Source organism: Diabrotica undecimpunctata, chromosome 9 (assembly GCF_040954645.1).
Source record: "Diabrotica undecimpunctata isolate CICGRU chromosome 9, icDiaUnde3, whole genome shotgun sequence".
NCBI classification, from domain to species: Eukaryota; Metazoa; Arthropoda; class Insecta; order Coleoptera; family Chrysomelidae; genus Diabrotica; species Diabrotica undecimpunctata.
This window is the reverse complement of record NC_092811.1, coordinates 119,280,662-119,302,102: the sequence shown is the minus strand read 5'-3', so window position 1 is coordinate 119,302,102 and position 21,441 is coordinate 119,280,662. Positions and strand designations below refer to the sequence as shown.

Here is a 21,441-nt window from a genome sequence, read left to right as displayed (position 1 = left end):
TTGTACGAGATAAGGGCCGATAAGAATAGGGAGAAAAAAACCACATGCAAAAAGTATTGGCAATAAAGATAGGCAATATAGAGTATAGTACAGGCAATTATTTTAAAAATAGTTTTATATGTTAATTTTAGGAATTTTAAAATTATCCACTTCAATTGTTGAGTAGTGTATTCAAAAGTTGATGGGTCTTAGCGTTCTTTATATTTTTTTTTTAAATAAGGACAAAAACAATTTTATTCCATAACTGGTTTCCACACTGTATAAATTAACGAAGGTTTAACTATGTTATACATATTACTCTCTAATTTACATATTCAAGAGTATTCTGGAACTAAATAATAATAAAGAAAGAAAATTATCACATTAGAAATCCTTTCCTTGAGCAATATCCAGGCCTGAAGACCCAACAAAAGGCAGAGCAGAGATGGACTACGATTGCAACCGACGCTCATGTCAAGACAGCCGATGTTAAATTATTGTGTGTGTGCCTGATTTGCGGCTGTTAATAAATTGGTGGTGATTGATTTATGACTCCATTAGAGTTCGCTTGTCAGTTCTATGACAAGCTAAATCGGGCTTTAACTCGTAGCCAGTTAGCGCACGACGGTGAAAGAACGGAGATGATTTTTTAACTAAAAAAATTTTAGGGGATTTTGTATGAAATATCGTCGCGATTAGTGGATGCTACTGACACTTCTTTTTATGAAAAATAATAATGGGAATTTTAACTGTAGTAATTTCCTGAAACTGATGAGGGCAAACTGAAAATATTCTATCTAGAAGTAAAAGAAGTGAGTTTTTCTTTAAAACAGTAGTATATTTGTCAAACAGTACCAGTGGATACCATTTATTTTAATACATCGTAATAATTTTGAAAATCTCCGAGAAAAACCAGCATTTCACTTCTGCGTGCTGTCTGGCCTAAAAATTTGGGAGTTGGTGATTTTAAAACAACTCGGGAGATATTAAATATGTACAGGGTGAGTCATAACTATTGGGACATAGACTAAGGACAGGTTATTTGGACCAAAATATGGCTATTGGGCCAAATATGCCTTAATAAAATGGCCGAGAAAAAAGATACAGGGTGTTAAAGTTAATTTTTGTTTTTCGTTTTTTGCTAATAGTTTCCCTGTATATTTATAAATTGCTATCAAAATTGGCACAGAGGCATAATCTTAGACAAGAAATAGTATTTTATTTACAATTTTACGTTTTGTCATAGAGGGCGCCACGTGGATCATTCCTAATGATCAAATTGAGTCTAAACTTTTTCTGATGAAACTTTTTAGTAATTTTTCTTAGAAAATATAACGTAAACATCATTATTACGTAAAATTGGTACTCTTGTTTAAACATGATAATTTCAACCGTTTTCGATAAAAACGCAGTCGAACTGCTTAGAGTCTTAAAAAAGGATTTCAAATATTATTTCATTTATGAAAAGTATGCTTTGGACTGTCAGATAATTGTTGTTGGTAAATGTCATTTGTTCAGAGTCAAAAATTTTTGATGTGACAGTGACAGAACTTTTGGTTCGAGTAGATGAAAATCCTGAAATAAGTTCACGACATCTATCAGCAGCAACAGGAGTAAGTCAGTCGTCTATTGTTAGAATTCTAAAAAAAAGAGAACCTCCATCCTTATCACTTCACTCCTGTTCAAAATTTACTTCCAACAGATCTTCCACGACGGTTACAGTTTTACCAACGTATTCTGAATAAACATCGCAATGACAGACACTTTATTAAGAATATTGTGTTCACCGACGAAGCAACTTTTACCAGATGAGGGGTTTTTAATTGGCGAAATAATCATTATTGGGAAGAAGAAAACCCGCATGCTATTAAAGCTGGACATTTTCAGCATGAGTTTAAATTGAATATTTGGTGTGGCATTATAGGCGACCAACTACTAGGGCCTTATGTTCTTCCTCCGAATTTAAATGGAGATTCTTATTTATTCTTTTTGGAAAATACTCTTAGTGATATTTTAGATGATCTGTCACTGGATGTAAGAAGAAAAATGTGGTTTATGCAGGATCGAGCGCCACTTCATTTTTCATTAGCTGTTAGAAATCATCTTAATGACGTATTTCCTCAACGATGGATTGGCAGAGACAGTGATTTTCAATGGCCACCAAGAAGTCCTGAGTACAACCCGCTAAATTTTTATTTTTGGAGACATATGAAGTCCTTAGTTTATGCCAATGAAATTAATACACGAGGCGAACTTTGGAGATACATTCAAAATGCAGCTAATCTTATAAGGAGACAGAATAATATTTTTTTTAACGTCCGAAAATCCTTTATAAAAAGAATTAGAAAAGGCATAAAAATAGGAGGAGACCATGTAGAACATTTGGTTTGAGTTTTTGCGAGTTCTTTTAAGTTAAAGTGTGTTTAGTTTTGATTTATCGTCAAAACGGAAACCTTACGTTAGTTGCAACTTTGTTTATTAGTTTGGTATTTGATAGTGGAATTGTAAATAAAATACTATTTCTTGTCTAAGATTATGCCTCTGTGCCAATTTTAATAGCAATTTATAAATATACAGGGAAACTATTAGCAAAAAACGAAAAACAAAAATTAACTTTAACACCCTGTATCTTTTTTCTCAGCAACATTTTATAAAGGCATATTTGGCCCAATAGCCATATTTTGGTCCAAATAACCTTTCCTTAGTCTATGTCCCAATAGTTATGACTCACCCTGTAAATTTCATTGGAGGAAATAAATGTGAACTTGGGAAATAAACTACAGTAACTTATACTGTAGTTTCAATTTTACCAGTAATATGTCCTATAGACATTATTTCTGTGCCTTTTGATACACTTTCTTTAATAAGATTATAATCTCCAACGTTTATTTCCATATTATCGTCGTAATCCATTTGGGATATCTCTTCTTGATTACTTATAAACGATCCCATACTTCATTTAATATCAGCGCAAGAGAAAGATTCTTCCGATTTTTCTGAGCCAGAAGAATATTCCATGCCTTGAAATTAACGTGTCTTTGATTGTGTTATTTTCATCTTTATTAGGCGACACTTCGTTTTCTGACGCTGATGTCTGTTTGTGAATCCTTTTATGTAAGATAGACATTTTTTTTCTACCACATTTTTTTAAAGGTATTTATTTCACCGCGTTTTCTAGTTGCGTTTTTCTCATGACTTACTTTTAGATTAGCAATTAGTGAGTCTTTATTAGGTGTATTTGTTAATATTTGACTTTTACGTTTTCTGTTCGTTACTCTTCCTTCTTTTTTAGCTTCTGCTCGAGGATGAGGACGAACTTGTTCTGGATAATTATCCCTATAAATAATTATTATAATTAATTCTGGAGGAAATTATAATAAGCTAAACAAACAGACAATAAAACATATTGTACATCTAGTTCAATAGTGCCAAAACTGCAAAAAATTATAATTTTGAGTTCTGGCTTTAAAAGGTTGCCTATATAATACCGCCAGGCTAATTTCAGAAGCCCTCCTCATTACAACTTCATCCCCTCTCCTGCTTCATTGCTTTTTTGCCGACCAGATAAGACTAGATTTCAGACCTACCTCTTTTTAAGAAAATTTTATCGATGCGGAAAAGAAGAAGATTTAACAGACGGAAAAAGAAAATTTGACAGCTGACGCTGTTGAAAAACAATAATTGATAGACGGAAAAAGAAAATTTGACAGCTGACGGTTGCGGAAAAGAAGAAGATTTGACAGACGGAAGAAAAGAATAATTGAGAGCTAAATAACTTAAATTATTGTGGATTTAAAAATGGCGGATGACTAGTGACAACTGGTGAAGAAAAGTTGAACTTTAACAGTTAGTAATTTAGATTCTTTCAACGCATCTATGGAGAGGGCATCACGTGACTAAAAACGACCATATCGACTCACTTCGGCCATATCGTTAAGATTGTTTTGACACTTTTGACAGATCGTATATATATGTTTGTTTACGTTTGTTGTTTTTTGAATATTTTTAGTTTTATAATACTTTTATAGAAACTGTAATAATATATTGTGATCATAATACTGGTTTCTTGTTCTCAACGTAGTTGCAGTAGCAGAAGCAATGTTAATAAAAAATCTTCAGGAATACCGTTCTACAGGTTAGTATACAAATATGTAAATAAAGTAATGGCCCGTACTTCAGAGAATAAATTAATAGTATTTGACTGTATTAATTTATCTTTATGTATAATATATCGTGTTTTGAGTGTCTACCGCGGGATAAATAAATCATGCACTTTTTAGATTATGATTAAATCTTCTTAATAACTAGTCATATTTTTATAGTAGTTTTAATATTATTAAGTCCGGCCATGATCCCACCGCCATATTGGTATCATCGTTAGCCACGCCTACCCCCGCCGTTTTTAATACACACGTTAATATGCTCATAGCTTCTCCATAGATTCTAACCCGATGTTTCAACGTAATGGCCGCAGCCATATTGGTCCCGGTCTTGGCAAAGGTTCAGGCTTGGTTGGCAATACAGATTCAACGCTTACCGACAGTGACGTCGGAAATGAACTTTGATCATTTAGCCGAAGCGGCCCATACTCGCCTGCTTGTGCTATATAACGTACTTCCATAATACGCCATATATTACCGGGGATTAAACGATTTACGCTGTTTTCATCGACGTAGGAAGTAGTATTCGCTGACAGAGCTGGCTGACTTTTTAGATCAGCTGTGATCCATTCGTCACTATCAGTTGGGCATTTACCGGATATTTTAATGGTCTGCTCTTATCAGCAAAAAAACAATCCCTCTGATGATACTTATACCAACATTTAATCTATTTAGTTTTATATCTAAACCCCACCCAAATCTTGGATGTAAGAGCACTATCATCAGCAGAAATAGGAAGCGATCATAAATTGGAATTGTGTAAAATCCGAATGAAAACACATAATATGTGATAACAAAATACCAGAATACACCACAAAGATAAAAGTCGAAAGCTTACAGAATGATTCCACAAGATACCTATTCCAAAAAAGAATAACCGAAAAAAGCAGAAATACATATATCACAGAAAGTGATGGAGTCGAAGAAAGCTGTTAAAAAATTAAGTCTAATATCTTAGCCTCGGCCAAGGAAGTTTCTGGTGAAAGAAATATAAATAAAAGTAAATCGTTCCCAAGGTGAAGAACTCCATTGCTTTATACAGAAGTGAAGGAAAAATGTAAAGAAAAGAAAAAAGCTTACCTGAAATATGTATTAACCAAAACACAAGAGGCATACCATAATTACAAGACAATTAGAAACGAAACACATGCACTTGTAAGAAAAATAAAAAACTGATCACTGGGAACGCTTTTCGAAAGAAATGTAACATGATTTTTACGGTCTGTAAAAGAAAATATGGCGCTTCATAAGAGGTCAAAGAACGAAGGTAATGGAACTAATAGAACCATAATACATAGAAAAGGATACCTGGATTGACTACCTAAAAAAGCTATATGCAGAGGAAGAACAAACGACGCTAGAACCGAAAACACCAGAAATGGACAAAAATAAAGAACTTATTATATATGAACATATATATATATATATATATATATATATATATAATGTACAGGAAGTTCGGAAAATACTTGAAAACCTGAAGAACAGAAAAGCAGCAAGTAAAGAGGGGTACCAAGCGACTGAAATATTGTGGAGCAGCAATGACAGAACAATTAACAACATTAATTAAATAAATTATAAAACACTTTCTTTTTAAAAGAGAAGATAAAAACAGCCAGAAAACGACAGAGGTATAAACTTGTTAAATACTACGCTAAAATTTACAAGTGCTAATAAATGAGACGACCAATTTTTATATATTTTTATATAAATAAAAAAAAGCAGAGGAACAACAGGCTTTTCGTAGTGGAAGATCGTGTACAGATGCAAAATTCGTTATAAAGCAAATTATTGAGAAATCACTAGAGTATAATAGACCCGCATTTCTGTGTTCGATTGACCTAAAGAAAGCATTTGACAAAGTAAGACTCAAAGATGTAATCCATCTTCTGTATAATAGAAAAACTTCCCTAAATATTATAAAAACTATCGAAAACATCTACCAAAACAACAAAATGGATGTCACAATAGATGGTCAACTTACAGAATCTATAGAAATAGGCATCGGAATAAGACAAGGGGATTCATTGAGCTCCATGCTCTTCAATTTGATCATGGATCATCAAAAGCGTTAACAAAGGAAGAACATATAGAATGGGAAACAAAGAAATCAAAATACTTTGTTACGCAGAGGACGCAATATTGATAGCCCAAGATAAAGATAGTCTGCAGACTGGTCCCCAGATTTAACATAAGAGCAAAAGAGAATTTAATATGACATTCTCATATCAGAAAACTAAAACAATAGTAGTCAGCAAAAAACCTACCAGATGTAAAATAAAAATTGATGGCATCAGTATTGAACAAGTCTTCTTCTTCATGTGCCTATCCGTTACGAATGTTAGCGATCATCATGGCAATCTTTATCTTATTTGCAGCAGCGCGGAAAATCTGCACAGATGTTGTATTGAACCAGATTCTAAGGTTCTTTAACCAAGATGTTCTTCTTCTTCCTAGACCTCGTTTACCAAATATTTTTCCTTGTAGGATGGCTTGAAGGAGAGCATATCTGGATACATTTCGAGATTTGATGGTGGTCAGTATTTCTCAGTTCTTATTCATTCTTCTGATGACCTCCTCATTTGTGACTCGGTCAGTCCACTGGATCTTAAGCATTCTCAGATATAGCCACATCTCAAATGCTTCCAGTTTTCTGCACATATCTTCGTTCAAGGTTCACGATTCAACACCATAAAAAAGGACAGAGAGGACGTAGCATCGCAGCATTCTTACTTTTGTATCAAGAGAGAGGTTGTGACTCTTGAAGAAGGCCCCCATCTGATTGAAGGTGGATCTAGCTTTTCCGATGCGTGCTCTAATCTCCTGGTTGTTGGTCTATTCTTCATTGATTATCGTGCCGAGGTAGTTGTAGTGAGTCACTCTTTCTACAGGGAATTGGTTGACGTAGAGTTGACCTTCTGATATCCTTTTCTTGCTAATTATCATAAGCTTTGTCTTCTTAACGTTTATATTGAGTCCATATTGTTGACTGTAATACGTGATTTTGTTCATAAGAACTTGTAAGTCTTCTAAGTTGTCCGCAAATACTATGGTGTCATCTGCATATCTGATGTTGTTTAGCCGGTAACCATTTAGTAGAATACCTTTTTTTAGTTTCGTGCAAAGTTTCGATAAATATTCTTTCAGAGTACAGATTGAAGATTAGAGGAGACAAAATACAGCCTTGCCTCACTCCAAGCATGATTGAACAAGTAATGGAAATAAAATACCTGTGAATTACACTGTCTAGCTATGGAGACCTGGACAAAGAAGTGATAGATCAAGTACAAAAAGCAAATAGACTGGCAGGATGCCTTAATAGCACTATATAGTGAGACATACACAATACCACTGACATAAATCAAGAATTTATAAAGCCAGTGTAAGACCAATAATGACATATGCCTCAGAAACAAGACCCGACACAGCTACAATGCAAAGGCTACTGGAAACTGCAGAGATGAGAGTACCGAGAACTACAGGAAATACGCGGAGAAATCGAAAGAGAAGTAAAGATATTAGAAGAAAATGTAACTTATATAGTAAACAGTGTATAAATGAATGGACACCAAATAGAAAAAAAGAATGAAATAACCACATAAGCAAAATAGCAAGAGATAAGTCACCAATCGGCAATAGAAGTATCGGACGACCGTGCAAAAGATGGACTGACAACATTCCATAGGAGGTATTAATCCGCCAATGAACAAGCAGAATTGCTTATAAAGAGAAAGAAGAAGAAGAAAAAAAATAACTTTGGGCGAAGACTATAGTATTTATTAAATAATCTACATTTTACATCATACTGCGTACCAACGTCCCGTACTAAGCACTTGCTTTATAACTAATGATTAGATATGTATTTTTTTTTAATGGCATAAACATTAGTCATTTATTCAGTTGCAATAGATTCTCCAATCAGACAAATACACAACCCTATCCCTAATAGAAAACTAACAATTAATAGAAGAATATACGACAAGGAAACTTACAGGGTCACTTGCTTCTCGTCTAGGGGCCCATCAAGACATTCTTAGTAGACAAACAAAACTGGACCACGGATAAAGTGTTATAACATTTAGGGTAAACAAAGGATACAAATCTAAATTTCCACACGATCATGAAAAATTCCATTCTCGCGTACAAATTCTATAGAACTGTGCATGTGTCTGACAAGAAATCTATAATGATATTATATATTTGTTGTGAGCCTGTAGCCAGTAGCGACTGGATATTGAATGGTGCATACATATTAAATTCAATTAATTTTTTGTAGAGAGAGTTTGAATACTGTTAAAACTTAGGACATTTAAAAAAGATGTGATCAAGATCACCCAGTTTTCCGCAATGTTTGCAATTATTATCTTTAATCACATTTATTTTATATAAATGGCTTGAATAACACGTATGTCCAAAGCGTAGTCTATTTATGGTGGTTATATATTTACGTGGAGATTTAAAATTCTTAAACCAAGTAGTTTGTGGAATAACTGGTTGTAAAGTGGTGTATCTTGTTTGGTTTGTAAAGCAGTAAAGATTCCATTGATCTTTCCATGTCGATATCTGTTTTTTTTTTAAATCGTAATGGCATCTGATACACATAAAGAATATGACAATGAAGTGCCTGATATTATACTGGTTTTAGCTAAGTAATCTACATATTCATTATCTTTGAGTCCAATATGTGCCTTAACCCAAATAAATTTTATATTAAAGCCAGAGTCTGCTAAGTGCTTTATTGATCCTTTATTAAAAAATATAAGGATTACTAAATGTTTTGGGCAAACAAGTGTTTTTTATGTTCTGTAAAACTGAAAGACAATCTGAAAGAATTAACGATTTTTTAATAAACGAGTTTTTAACATATTTTAAAGCTTCGAGTATGGCCAATGATTCAGCCAAGAAAATTGAAAACTCATTGGAAAGTTTTTACTTAAATTCAGAACCTCCTGAGGGTAGAAAATAGGCACAGCCAGTCCCTTCTATTGATTTAGATGCGTCCGTGTATATAACTGTGGCATCACTATAACAGTTCAAAACAGATCTCAGAATATTGTTGCTCAATTTAATGTTATCACTATATGTGGGTATTAAAACTTCAGTTTTATGGAAGAAAGCAAAGAAATCCAAATTTTTGTCCACTTTGGCCAAATTCTTTGAAAAAATAGAATTGTTCTGCAAAGCAGTGCACAAAGGTGGATTAGATATGTACGCCTTAGATTTTCAATTTTAATGCCTGGTTATGTACCAAAATATTTGCTTTAATAAAAGAATGCGATTTCTACCTATACTTTTTATTTCCAAAATATTTGTAATGTTCAGTTTTTTGAGTAAAATGTAACCAATGTTATGGGATGTAACCTACATAAATTTTAAACATTTACTTTTTCAATATAAATTCAAATATTTTAAATATTGTACTTAGCTAAATATAAATTAGAAGTTTTCTTTTCTAGTTCCAAGAAAGCTACTAAGCTGTTGGCAGTTTTTGTGGCCATAATTTATATATTTTTTTTTCAGATAACCCTCACTCTTATCTATTAACAGTTGCGTTAACGAAGACGTCTCTACAGTTGTGTCCCCCATTAGGAGAATAAAATAATAGTTTACAGCAGTTAAAACACTTCACTTTGACAGTTATTTGACGTTCAAATAACCTATTATATCTTTTTCTTCTTCTTCCTTTATTGGGTAATATCCCAGGGGATAATTTGCCCAGCTAATTCAGGGGGGATATTCTCAACTTGCACTAGACAATCGAATATCCCCATATAAAACTAAATTGAAATTATTTTATATTGAATGAACACTATGTTGAAACTTCTTCTTCTTGGGCCAGACAGTTAGTATAGAAAAATATAACAGTTGGACGTTATTTAGTTGATATACATATCATTGATATAATACATATTGATAAAATACATTGACAATTCTACCTATCAAAAATTACAAACTTGCAAAAATATACCAAAGTTAAAATGTTGTTTGGTTAATTTCGTCATATCCATATGCTTGTAAGCGCGCCTCTTGTTTTAAAGTGGAACTCAGGTTGAAAAAAAGAAGCGGCCCGAAGCTGAAAAGCTCGTGGCATCAAAACCGAAAAGAGCCGACTAAAACAAGAGCCTAAAAACAAATCAAAACAGTCTAGTAACGAAACGCAAAAAAATCAACACAAATGTCATCACGAAAAGTGATATGATATAGGCGTAAACCACAACTAAGGCAAAAAATTTAAAAAAGAATAAAAAGTAACTAATGGAACGTCCGCATCGAAAAAAATTAATTGCAAGAATTTCAAATGCTAAATTATTAGCGAGAAATAATACACCTACAACGACCAAAAAACGGAAGATAGCTGCTAATTTTCTAAGCCATTTTCGCGTACGCAGTTCATATCAGGTCAGTGTAATTGGATTATTTTATAGTTTATGTTTCTACATCCAGATCAAACTCAAACCTCTTAAAGATAAATTATTATGAATGACAATAAGCAAAAATATACACAACATGACATTCGTATCATTAGGTGAGCAGCAAACTCCCAAGAATACGACTATAACCTATAACTAGTTAGCTACCGAACAAATTTAGTATCAAAATGTTTGTAATAAAAATATGTACAACAATTATTAATACAAAATTTTTTAATTGGGATGGGAAATCGTGTAAATAAATAAGAAAAAAAAATCATTTTTACAATTTTAGGCGGCGTCGGTAGGTCATCTCACAGCCCAGGAAGGGAACTCAACCTAAACTAACCCAACCTAACCTAACCCAACCTAACCTAAACACAACTAATTAAAATAAAATATATTAATCGGTGTTTATCAGAGGTTCCCAAACTTTTTTGTACCACGCCCCCTTTTGTTGAAATGAAAGTTTCTCGCGTCCCACACCCCTCAACAATAAATTGTATAAGCCTAGGAACAAAACAAAGACAAATAAATATTACATAGAAAACAAAAAATTTATTTATACTGCCATAAGAGATACAAGAATATCAGTTTTTATAAAATACAAAAATTAATAATAAAAGAAATATAGATTAAGTTGGTTAATAAGATGGATGTACTTTGAAATAGGTAACTAGGATACACTTTGAAATATTTTAACCAAAATGAAGGTTTGTACATTATATCACTTTATTGCTACACTTTTGTATAGACAACAACCTGTTTGTTACTAATACTTTCAACATCACCCAAGACGACTATACACTTGGATATCACCAGGAAATAGATACAGAAATCAGATAGATTTTATACTGGTAAAAACCCGTTGGAGGAGCGCTGTTAAGGATGTTAAGACCTATCCAGGAAAAGATTGTAATAGCGACCATCAATTTTTATCAGCTGAATTCCGCATGAAGTTAAGAAACAGTCCAAAAACAGGAAATACAACAACTAAATGGCATCTAAAATATAACGATCCGTACAAAAAAGCCGCAACGCAAAAGCTATGTGACCTCAAACAATCATTAAATCCAGAAGAGTCCTCAAATAGCATATGGACAAAAACAAAATCCATATTGCGTAATGCTGCGAAAAACATTAAGAGTGATAGAGAAGAAAGAAGGAAACAATAGATAACAGACTCCACGTGGACTAAAATACAGGAGAGGAAGTGCTTAAAAGCCACAGGACTGAACAGTGAAAGTGATAAAGAAGCCTATAAAGCGCTGAACGGTTAAATAAAACGACTCTGCAAAAAGGACAAGAACACACACTTGAACAAAATCTGCATGGAAATAGAAGGGCATAAAACCAAAACTGAGACCAGAGACATGTTTAAAAAAATAAAGCAGATAATACGTTCCTTTACACCAAACTACCTTGCTATCAAAGATGATAACGGATCTCTACTCACTTCTAAAAAAGATATTTTACACAGATGGAAAGAATACTGTGGACGACTGATGATGGAGGAAAGCACAGACGCCCCATCACAACAAGAAGATGCCAGTTTGGCGACGGAACCTGATGTACTCAAAAGTGAAGTTGAAGCAGCAATTATGAGGCAAAAAAGTCAGAAAGCTGCCGGTCCACATATAACATACCTATTGAAATAATTTGGGCCCTAGATGACGTTGGAGTGGATATAATACATCAAATTTGTCAAAGAGTGTGGGAGATAGGTAAATGGCCTGAGGACTGGACACAATCACTATATATTCCCATACATAAAAAGGGAGCGAAAGATTTATGTAGCAACTATCGCACAATTGCTCTAATTGCGCATTGCAGTAGGATACTCTTACACATAATTCTCGAGATGATAAAGCCCTTTTTACTACCTAACATTGCGGAGGAACAAACAGGTTTCGTCCCCGGATGTGGTACTAGAGAACAAATTTTAAACGTACGGCAGATTGTAGAAAAATCCAGAGAATTCAACATCACAACATATTTGTGCTTCATAGATTATAGTAAAGCTTTCGGTTTGGTCAACTGGAGTAAAATGTGGCAGGATGGGAGTCCTTAATCATCTGATACTGCTAATTAAAAGCCTGTACAATAACAATTATGCCAGAGTTAGAATAAATGTGGAACTAACCGATAGTTTCAGGGTCACAAAGGGCGTGAGACAAGGCTGCATACTAAGCCCAATTCTATTTAACATCTATGGTAAATGGATAATGCTGAAAGCTACTGAGGACTGGAACGGTGGCATCACCATTGGCAAGAAGAAGATTTGCAACTTGAGATATGCAGATGATACTACTATCCTCGCTAGTTCTGAAGCTGAATTGATTCACCTGCTACAACGGATAGACGACGTAAGCTTAACGATGGGCCTTAAAATAAACAGAGATAAAACGAGAATCATGATAATTGACAGAGCTAACAACAATCAAAATCATCTGGTCATGATAAACAATATCGCTGTTGTAGATAAATTTGTGTATCTGGGCTCATTAATAACCAACAAAGGAGGCTGTACTGAAGAAATAAAGCGGCGGTCAGCAATCGCAAAAAGCGCTATGGCAAAATTAACAAAAATTTGGAAAAGCCATGAAATAACTACCGATACAAAAATGAGACTAGTAAGAAGTCTAGTTTTTCCAGTTTTTACTTAGCATCGGAAATCTGGACCCTTACCGAGAAAGACAAAAAGAACATAAATGTATTTGAGATGTACTGCTGGACACGAATGCTGAGAATACCATGGGTGGCCCGAAGAACAAATGAATCCATACTGGACCAGCTAAACATAAAGAAAAGACTAAGAACACAAATATCAGAACAAATAATAAGCTATTTTGGACATGTGCTTCGAAGAAATGGTCTTGAAAAACTTACCATTCAGGGAAAAGTAGAAGGCAAAAGAAATAGAGGTAGATCTCCTATACGATACACGGACCATATTGTTGCTACCATTGGCGCTCCATTGTCAGAATGTGCTAGAATGGCAGAAGATAGAAAAACGTGGAGAAACATTGGGAAATTTAGCTAATAGCTTCATGATGTCACGATACCTGCATCAGGTTAACGACTAAGAAGAAGAAGAGACATTATATCAAAGTTGTATTTGGCAGAGGAATCATGTTTTATTTTCAAAGCATCTTCGTCAAGCGATTCAGGCAAGGAGTCTATGTTGACATCGGTCAATTGATATTCTGAAAACACTATCTTCACAAGTGTTTGGGAAGTATTTCTAGAACTCCTCAATTAGGCTCTCCAAATGGTTTGGATATTTGGATTTTCAAACTTGATCCTTCCTAAAAGTCCTTGAAGCGTGTTTCTTCTAAGATTGATTCTACTTTAGGGACACTCGAATAATTGCAGGCGTTTCCTGATATTTTACGCCTCCAAAGTTGCAATTTCTCAATATACATCTTGATCGCATCACGATCATACAAACTTTATTTGATTCTCCACCCTGCAATTTTAGGTTAAGGCTGTTCAACGAGTCAAAGATGTCTTACAAATAAGCCAATATTACTTGGGTACAATATTTTTTGAGGCCACGCTTAGTTCATTTTGCTTTTGCTGTTCCAAGAAAGTGATTATTTCATCTCGAAGGTCAAATAATCTTTCTAACATGTTTCCTTTAAGAGCTATCGTACTTCTCTATGAAATAGCAGTGTTTTGTGATCACTCCCTAAATCTTCACAAAGAGTTTTAAACAGTCGAGTATTGAACGCACTGTTTTCTATGTAATTCACTATTTTAATACACAACTTTAAGACAGCATTCAGTTTATTTAAAAGAGTTTTTGCTGCCAAGGCTTGTCGATGTATAACACAATGTATCCCAGTCACATCAGAATTTTTCTCTCTTACCAATTACAAATCGTACAAATCCTGAGCGAAAACCAAGCATTGAAGACGCGCCATCCGTACATACACCGATCAGTTTTGCCAAGAGAGTTCATATTTTTTTAAAAATTAAGTATTTGAAAGCAGTGCTTTCATAGTAGTTAATAAAACATTTTTCCTATAAAAATAGATGTTTTCTACTATATTTATTAGAAATAAACCACAATTATAATAGGAAATGTAGTTTATATAAAAGTTATATTTGGCAATTCGGTTTCCACTTCAAAAACCAAAATATAAATTTACCCGTAAAAATCTATCATTGCTTGGCTTAAAATATTGTTAAATAAATTGCTAGTGTACTAGTTTTAATTATGAAACATAAACCAATACTGACAGAAAACTATAAGTGTGTTAATAAGTTTTTAAATTCATAAGGCTTACGAGTTTTTGCGGCTAAAAACAATTTTTGGTAACGTAGGCGTTAACACGTTGGTTTACTGTTTACTATGCCGAACACGTAACGCGTGTTGTCACCGCCATTTCGTTTTATTTCCAACTCTCCTGAAATGTTGGAAAGTTAATTGAACTTTTACCGAATCCGGTTAATGCTGTAAAATGAGTAATTTTCGAGCTTTATGGCTTATTGGCTATTAGAGTTTTTCTTTCCGCAGCAATAACGGTTTTTATAGCAACATAACCTTTTAAATAATCGATTCTAAAAGGCATGATATAAGAAATAAAAGTTAATTTATATTTTGCTCTTTATCTATTGACTTTTATATACTAAATGTAAGAACTGTGAGATTGTCAGTAATAATAACTTAAGATAAAGTGAAAAAGTAATGTAGCTTTCTAAAAAACAATAATGGAGGCATAAATGAAAAATAAATAAAAGGTAGCAATAATAAGCTATTCCACATACTTTCAAATATAAGTAAATTAATACAAGTATCTGTAAAGGCGCAAAAAAATATATAAAAATCTAGGTGACTAAATTTGATAATGGAATGTCTCTCTAAGAGAAGGATCATGGTTGAGAAGGGCACGTTCGTTGACGTAACGGCTGAAGTTCCACGGAGATCGGTATGGGGTCCAACGCTATGAAATTGGCATACGATGGGATCGTGAACTGCGAATTCCGGAAAAGCTATAACTCTCTTCGCCTTTGTACATGATCTCGTTGTGCTGGTAGCAGCGCGGGACGAGCCGGATCTCCGATTTCGGGTAAGACATAAGGGCAACGTCGTGAAGGACTGAGTGACAGATTACGGACTGGAATTCGCGGCAGAGAAGATCAAAACCATCATTCTGAAGGGTAAACGGAAAAGACAACTTATATAACTCCAACGTATAGGGACATAGCTAACATCAAAGAAATGGGTCAAATATCTGGGTGTGTTATCTATAACAATATGGCAGATGGGCGTAGCATATACGGGTGGTAGCCCGGAAGACAGCGAAGGGCTGCAGCTGCGCTGGAGAGGGTGATGCCCAACATTAGGGCACCCAAATCAGATAGGAGGAGGGCCCTACATGGTGTTGTACAGTCAATCATCTTTTCGCGGAACCAATCTGGAGTGGGGCAGTAGAGATACCGACCTCCAAGTGCTCATGATACGAGTGGACAGAACGAGTCTGTTGCGAGTAGCATGGGCCTACAGGACTGTAGGGAAAATGTTGCCAAGTGCAATAAGATGCTGATCTTGAGCCTAAGATACTGGGTGGATTGTGGTTAGAAGTGACTAGATTGCTTCCTGATGCAAGTGCTCACAGGGCATGGATGTTTTAAGGTATATCTTCATAGGTTCTATATCGCAAATACTCTGACATTGTTACTCACACAATGCTGGGGTATAATAGATGGATAATAGAGAGAAACAGAATATATAGAGAAACTGGTATGAACCCTGTGACCTGTAAGAAATGATCGTGAAGATGACGGGAAGTAAGGAGGGATAGAATATGGATGAGATGACAGCAGCATGCTTGTCTTCAAACATTTCCTTGTTTTGGAAATCTCACCGGGGAACCTTCGTGACGTCAGGCTATACCATTCTCGAACCCTCGAAACGGGCTTCGTAAACACCTACAGAAAACACCTTTGTTCTCTTTATATATTCGAGAAGGGGGGGGGTTAAGGGTTGAACAGGGAGCTATCATAATACTTTATATACCGTTTAATTATATTATTTATTTAATAATGTTAACAATTTTTTTATAGGCTAGTATATTCGATTTTCCCCCCGTTTGGACGGAGCTAAGAAGAAACTGTCAACTATGCGATGGAGTTATTACATGTGGGGACGGCCGAGAGTTCAAAATTCATCGCGCCATTCTGGCAGCCGTCAGTCCCTATTTCAAGGCCCTTTTCACCAATTCTATTAACAAGGACCACAAAGAAGTCACGGAAGCAACAATTTTGATACCTAGTATCATGTTCGAAAATATTTTAGGTAATTACAGTGCTCTTCTTCTTTTCATTGAAAAAAACTAGATCTTTTTCCTTATATTAAGTTTTTTAGTTCACTGCTTTTTCAAATACTTCGGCCCTGGTCTATACTTAAACTTAAACTTATATATAATAATATTATAATTTTATTATACAGGGTGGCGCACCGAAAACGAAACAGATGCATTTACTGGCAGATGATTCCTTTTAAAAAAAAAAACGCTTGGACCCGTCGATTTTGTTATCGAGTGGGAAACAAAATTGGCATAAAATCACATTAACATTTGCAGCCCCCTAAGCGGGGGTGGCACCATCCCTAAAATCTTAAATAGAAAGGGGGGTCGAATGATCCATCATTTAAAAGGTCTTTCAACTCCCTTTACAATGATGTAAAATTCATGTACTTCAATTCAGTAGTTTTGGAGATTTATTGATTTAAAGTTTAAATACATCATCGTAAGAGGAGATCAATACATAGCAGCAAAGTTGTTAAAAAATAAAGAATGAACTGACCTGTCAGCCGAGTAAATGTTGAAAATGACCACCATTACTTTCCATGCAATAATAAAGATTTTGCTGAAAACGTTGCCGGACATTTTGCAATATTTGAGGAGTAATTTGATGGCACTCATTCACAATTCTTTGTCGTAAATCTTCTAAGGACGTTGGCTGAGTAGCATAGATTTTGCTTTTTAAGTAACCCCACAAAAAAAAATCCAAAGGTGATAAATCTGGCGATCTTGGGGGCCATTCAACGGCACCTCTTCTACCAATCCATTGACCTGGAAAGGTCTGATCTAAATAATGCCGAACTCTTAATGCGTAATGTGGTGGGGCACCATCCTGTTGGAACATCAACATATTCTCAACGTATCGACCATCATTCTGATTTTCAATTATATCTGTTAGCGCAGGATCTATGGCATTTTGCAGTAATTCCAAGTACATTTTACCAGTCAAATTTCCAGGTAAGAGAAAAGGAACAACCAAATGATCGCCAAAAATGCCAGCCCAAACATTTAATTTTTGTGGCTGCTGTGTGTGTACCTCATGGTAAATTCTGGGAGTAGAGTCCGACCAATATCGACAATTATGACGATTTACTTCGCCATTTAAAAAAAAGAAACATTCGTCGGAAAAGCAAATGTTAAATAAAAATTGTTCATCGTTTGTAATTCGTTCACTCATAACTTCACAAAATTCTAATCGCATATCAAAATCGTCTTCATTAAGTTCTTGTACAAGGTGAATTTTATACGGATGAAAATTATGGGCCTTTAGAATCCGTTGGATAGTACGTCGACTAACACCACACGAAGTTTGCAATTTGCGGGTACTTAATGTAGGATCTACAATAACTTGCCCTAAAACCCCCACTTCTGTTGCTTCGTTTCTTATAGGATTTTCAATATTACGTTTTTTATTGGCGACTGATCCAGTTTCCCGAAATTTAGCTACAAGTTCTAGAACATATTTTCGGTGCACATTATTGTTCTCATGTCGCTCATTAAAAATTTGTGCTGTTCTATTAGAGCACTGATTATTTCCGAAAAATATTTCAATAATTTCAACCCTTTCTGCCGTGGAATATACCATGGTTAATTTATGTATAAAGCAATAAATGATATTTTAACAACAAAGATTGGTCAAATCAATCGCAAACTAATGTACTATTTCCTATTTAAAATAAGTACGTGGCATTCTCTACTTATCTTTCTTCATGAAACAACTTTTTTTGTCACAAAGGACACTTCAATTGCTATTTTTATTATTAATAAACCATGGGCGTAGTAAATAAAAGCATTTACTTATCAAGAAAATGCTTTTACTCAAATTTCTTCTGAAAGAAGTACAAACTAATTTGATGTACCTATTAAAGTCTACTTTAAACTTTAAATCAATAAATCTCCAAAACTACTTAATTGAATACATGAATTTTACATCATTATAAAGGGAGTTGAAAGACCTTTCAAATAATAGATCATTCGACCCCCCTTTTTATTTAAGATTTTAGGGATGATGCCACCCCCGCTTAAGGGGCTGCAAATGTTAAAGTGATTTTATGCCAATTTTGTGTCCCCCTCGAAAACAAAATCGACGGGTCCGAGCGTTTTTTCAAAAAACGGAATCATCTGCCAGTAAATGCCTCTGTTTCGTTTTCGGTGCCCCACACTGTATATAATTGGTACTAATTATAGATATGTAATTGTATTGTTATTTTCGCAGATTACGCATATACAGGAAGTTGTAGTATAAATAAGAGCAACGTGAAAGAACTGTTGAAATACGCAGATCAATATCAATTGTTAGATGTCCTACAAATGTGCTGCAACTACCTAATTGATGAAATATCTCCTGCCAATTGTTTGGAGACAATGAGATTTGCTAGCCGTTACTTTTGCAAAGAGTTGATGAAAGTAGGAAAGCTTTATATAACACATAACTTCCCAATGTGAGTATTAAAAAACTAGTATTTCGATGTAACTGTATTAATTTAGACAATGATGAATTTTCTTACTTAAAAGCATAAAGAAACGCAAAAAGTGCTTAAAAAGTATAACGATTTGCTAAGTAAAGCATTTTATTATACAAAAAAAGCATTAAAATAAGCATATACAGGGTGAGTCATAACTATTGGGAGAGTTAATTTTAGTTTTTCGTTTTTTGCTAATAGTTTCCCTGTATATTTATAAATTGCTATCAAGATTGGCACAGAGGCATAATCTTAGACAGGAAATAGTATTTTATTTACAATTTTACGTTTTGTCATAGAGGGCGCCACATGGATCATTCCTAATGATCAAATTGACCAGAAAACTTTTTCTGATGAAACTTTTTAGTAATTTTTATTAAAAAATATGACGTAAACATCATTTTTACGTAAAATTGGTACTCTTGTTTAAACATGATAATTTCAACCGTTTTCGATAAAAACGCAGTCGGACTGCTTAGAGTCTTAAAAAAGGATTTCAAATATTATTTCATTTATGAAAAGTATGCTTTGGACTGTCAGATAATTGTTGTTGGTAAATGCCATTTGTTCAGAGTAAATTATTTTTGATGTGACAGTGTAGTGTAATGTTGCATTTTTTAAAAGTAATCATTACTTTTTTTGATTGAAATGCCTCGTCACAATCATTTTACTAATGAAGAAATGCGAGATATGATTTGCGTATACGCACAAGAAAATTTTTGCGGCCGCTCGGCTGCCAGAATGTATGGAATGTTATACGCAAACAGAAGGCAACCAAATCACAAAACTTTTGCAAGATTATATCGTAGTTTAGGTGAAACTGGGTCATTTCACACTAAAAATCGGGGTGATCGACCGAAACAAATCACACCTAATCAAGAAGATGAACTTTTGGTTGGAGTAGATAAAAATCCTGAAATAAGTTCACGACATCTATCAGCAGCAACAGGAGTAAGTCAGTCGTCTATTGTTAGAATTCTAAAAAAGAGAACCTCCATCCTTATCACTTCACTCCTGTTCAAAATTTACTTCCAACAGATCTTCCACGACGGTTACAGTTTTGCCAATGTATTCTGAATAAAGGCCGATTCACATTATAGCTCAGGTCACGCTCCGCTCACGCTCAGCTCAAGGTTCGGTCAAGTATTCTTACACGCATCTTAAATGGTGCTATTCACAGTAAACACAACGCTCACGTTCCGTCCCGCTCTTTTGACCGCGGCGATTCTCCAGGAGAATAGTTTGATCGTGACTTGATCTGAGTGGAGTGGAGCGGCAGGGTAGTGTGAATTAGTAACAGTCAGGTGAAGGTACGATTTTTGCAGCTCGATAGATGACAGTTGATTGAATTGGTGCGCTGCTGTAAGGAATTGTACAACCAGGGAGATAGACTGTATTTTGATACGGTACAATAAAATTTATGTTTTGTCATTCGAAAGTACTGAAAAAATTTAGTTTCATCGTCATAGAGACCTTTATACAGAGTAAAAAACTACCCTTCTGTTTTCCTTGTTTTTAAAATATTGTGCACCCATATTCTTGGCTGTTTATTGGTTGACTGGAGCTCTTCTTCGTCCAAACATAAAGCAATGACAGCCAAATCACTGTTAGAAAAATCTTTAAACATGTTAAACAAATTTATATATGCAAAGAACTGTGCCTATTCTCTGAGTCCCGCCAAATTGAATAGTATACCGAAATTCTTGATCGTGAGCGGAGCGTCACCTGAGCGCTTACTGTGAATAGTGTACACAATTCTTGATCGTGAGCGGAACTTGAGCGGAGCGTGACCTGAACGTCTAATGTGAATCGGCCTTTAACATCGCAATGACAGACACTTCATTAAGAATATTATGTTCACCGACGAAGCAACTTTTACCAGATGAGGGGTTTTTAATTGGCGAAATAGTCATTATTGGGAAGAAGAAAACCCGCATGCTATTAAAGCTAGACATTTTCAGCATAAGTTTAAATTGAATATTTGGTGTGGCATTATAGGCGACCAACTACTAAGGCCTTATGTTCTTCCTGCAAATTTAAATGGAGATTCTTTTTGGAAAATACTCTTAGTGATATTTTAGATGATCTGTCACTGGATGTAAGAAGAAAAATGTGGTTT

General features: G+C 34.6%; 2 protein-coding genes across 2 annotated transcripts in view; one reads left to right on the top strand and one right to left on the bottom strand.

Moving 5' to 3' along the window:
- LOC140451290 (frequenin-2) overlaps positions 1 to 21,441 on the bottom strand; it is a 198,097-nt gene that overhangs the window by 58,927 nt on the left and 117,729 nt on the right. The gene's annotated exons all lie outside the window — the stretch shown is intronic.
- Positions 10,263 to 21,441, top strand: part of LOC140451342 (kelch-like protein 10) — a 40,577-nt gene continuing 29,398 nt past the window's right edge. Inside the window, exons 1-3 of the mRNA XM_072545087.1 lie at positions 10,263 to 10,538; positions 16,622 to 16,853; positions 19,076 to 19,301. Coding sequence (XP_072401188.1) covers positions 10,395 to 10,538; positions 16,622 to 16,853; positions 19,076 to 19,301 — 602 coding nt within the window. The 5' untranslated portion in view covers positions 10,263 to 10,394. The remainder of the gene's footprint in view (positions 10,539 to 16,621; positions 16,854 to 19,075; positions 19,302 to 21,441) is intronic.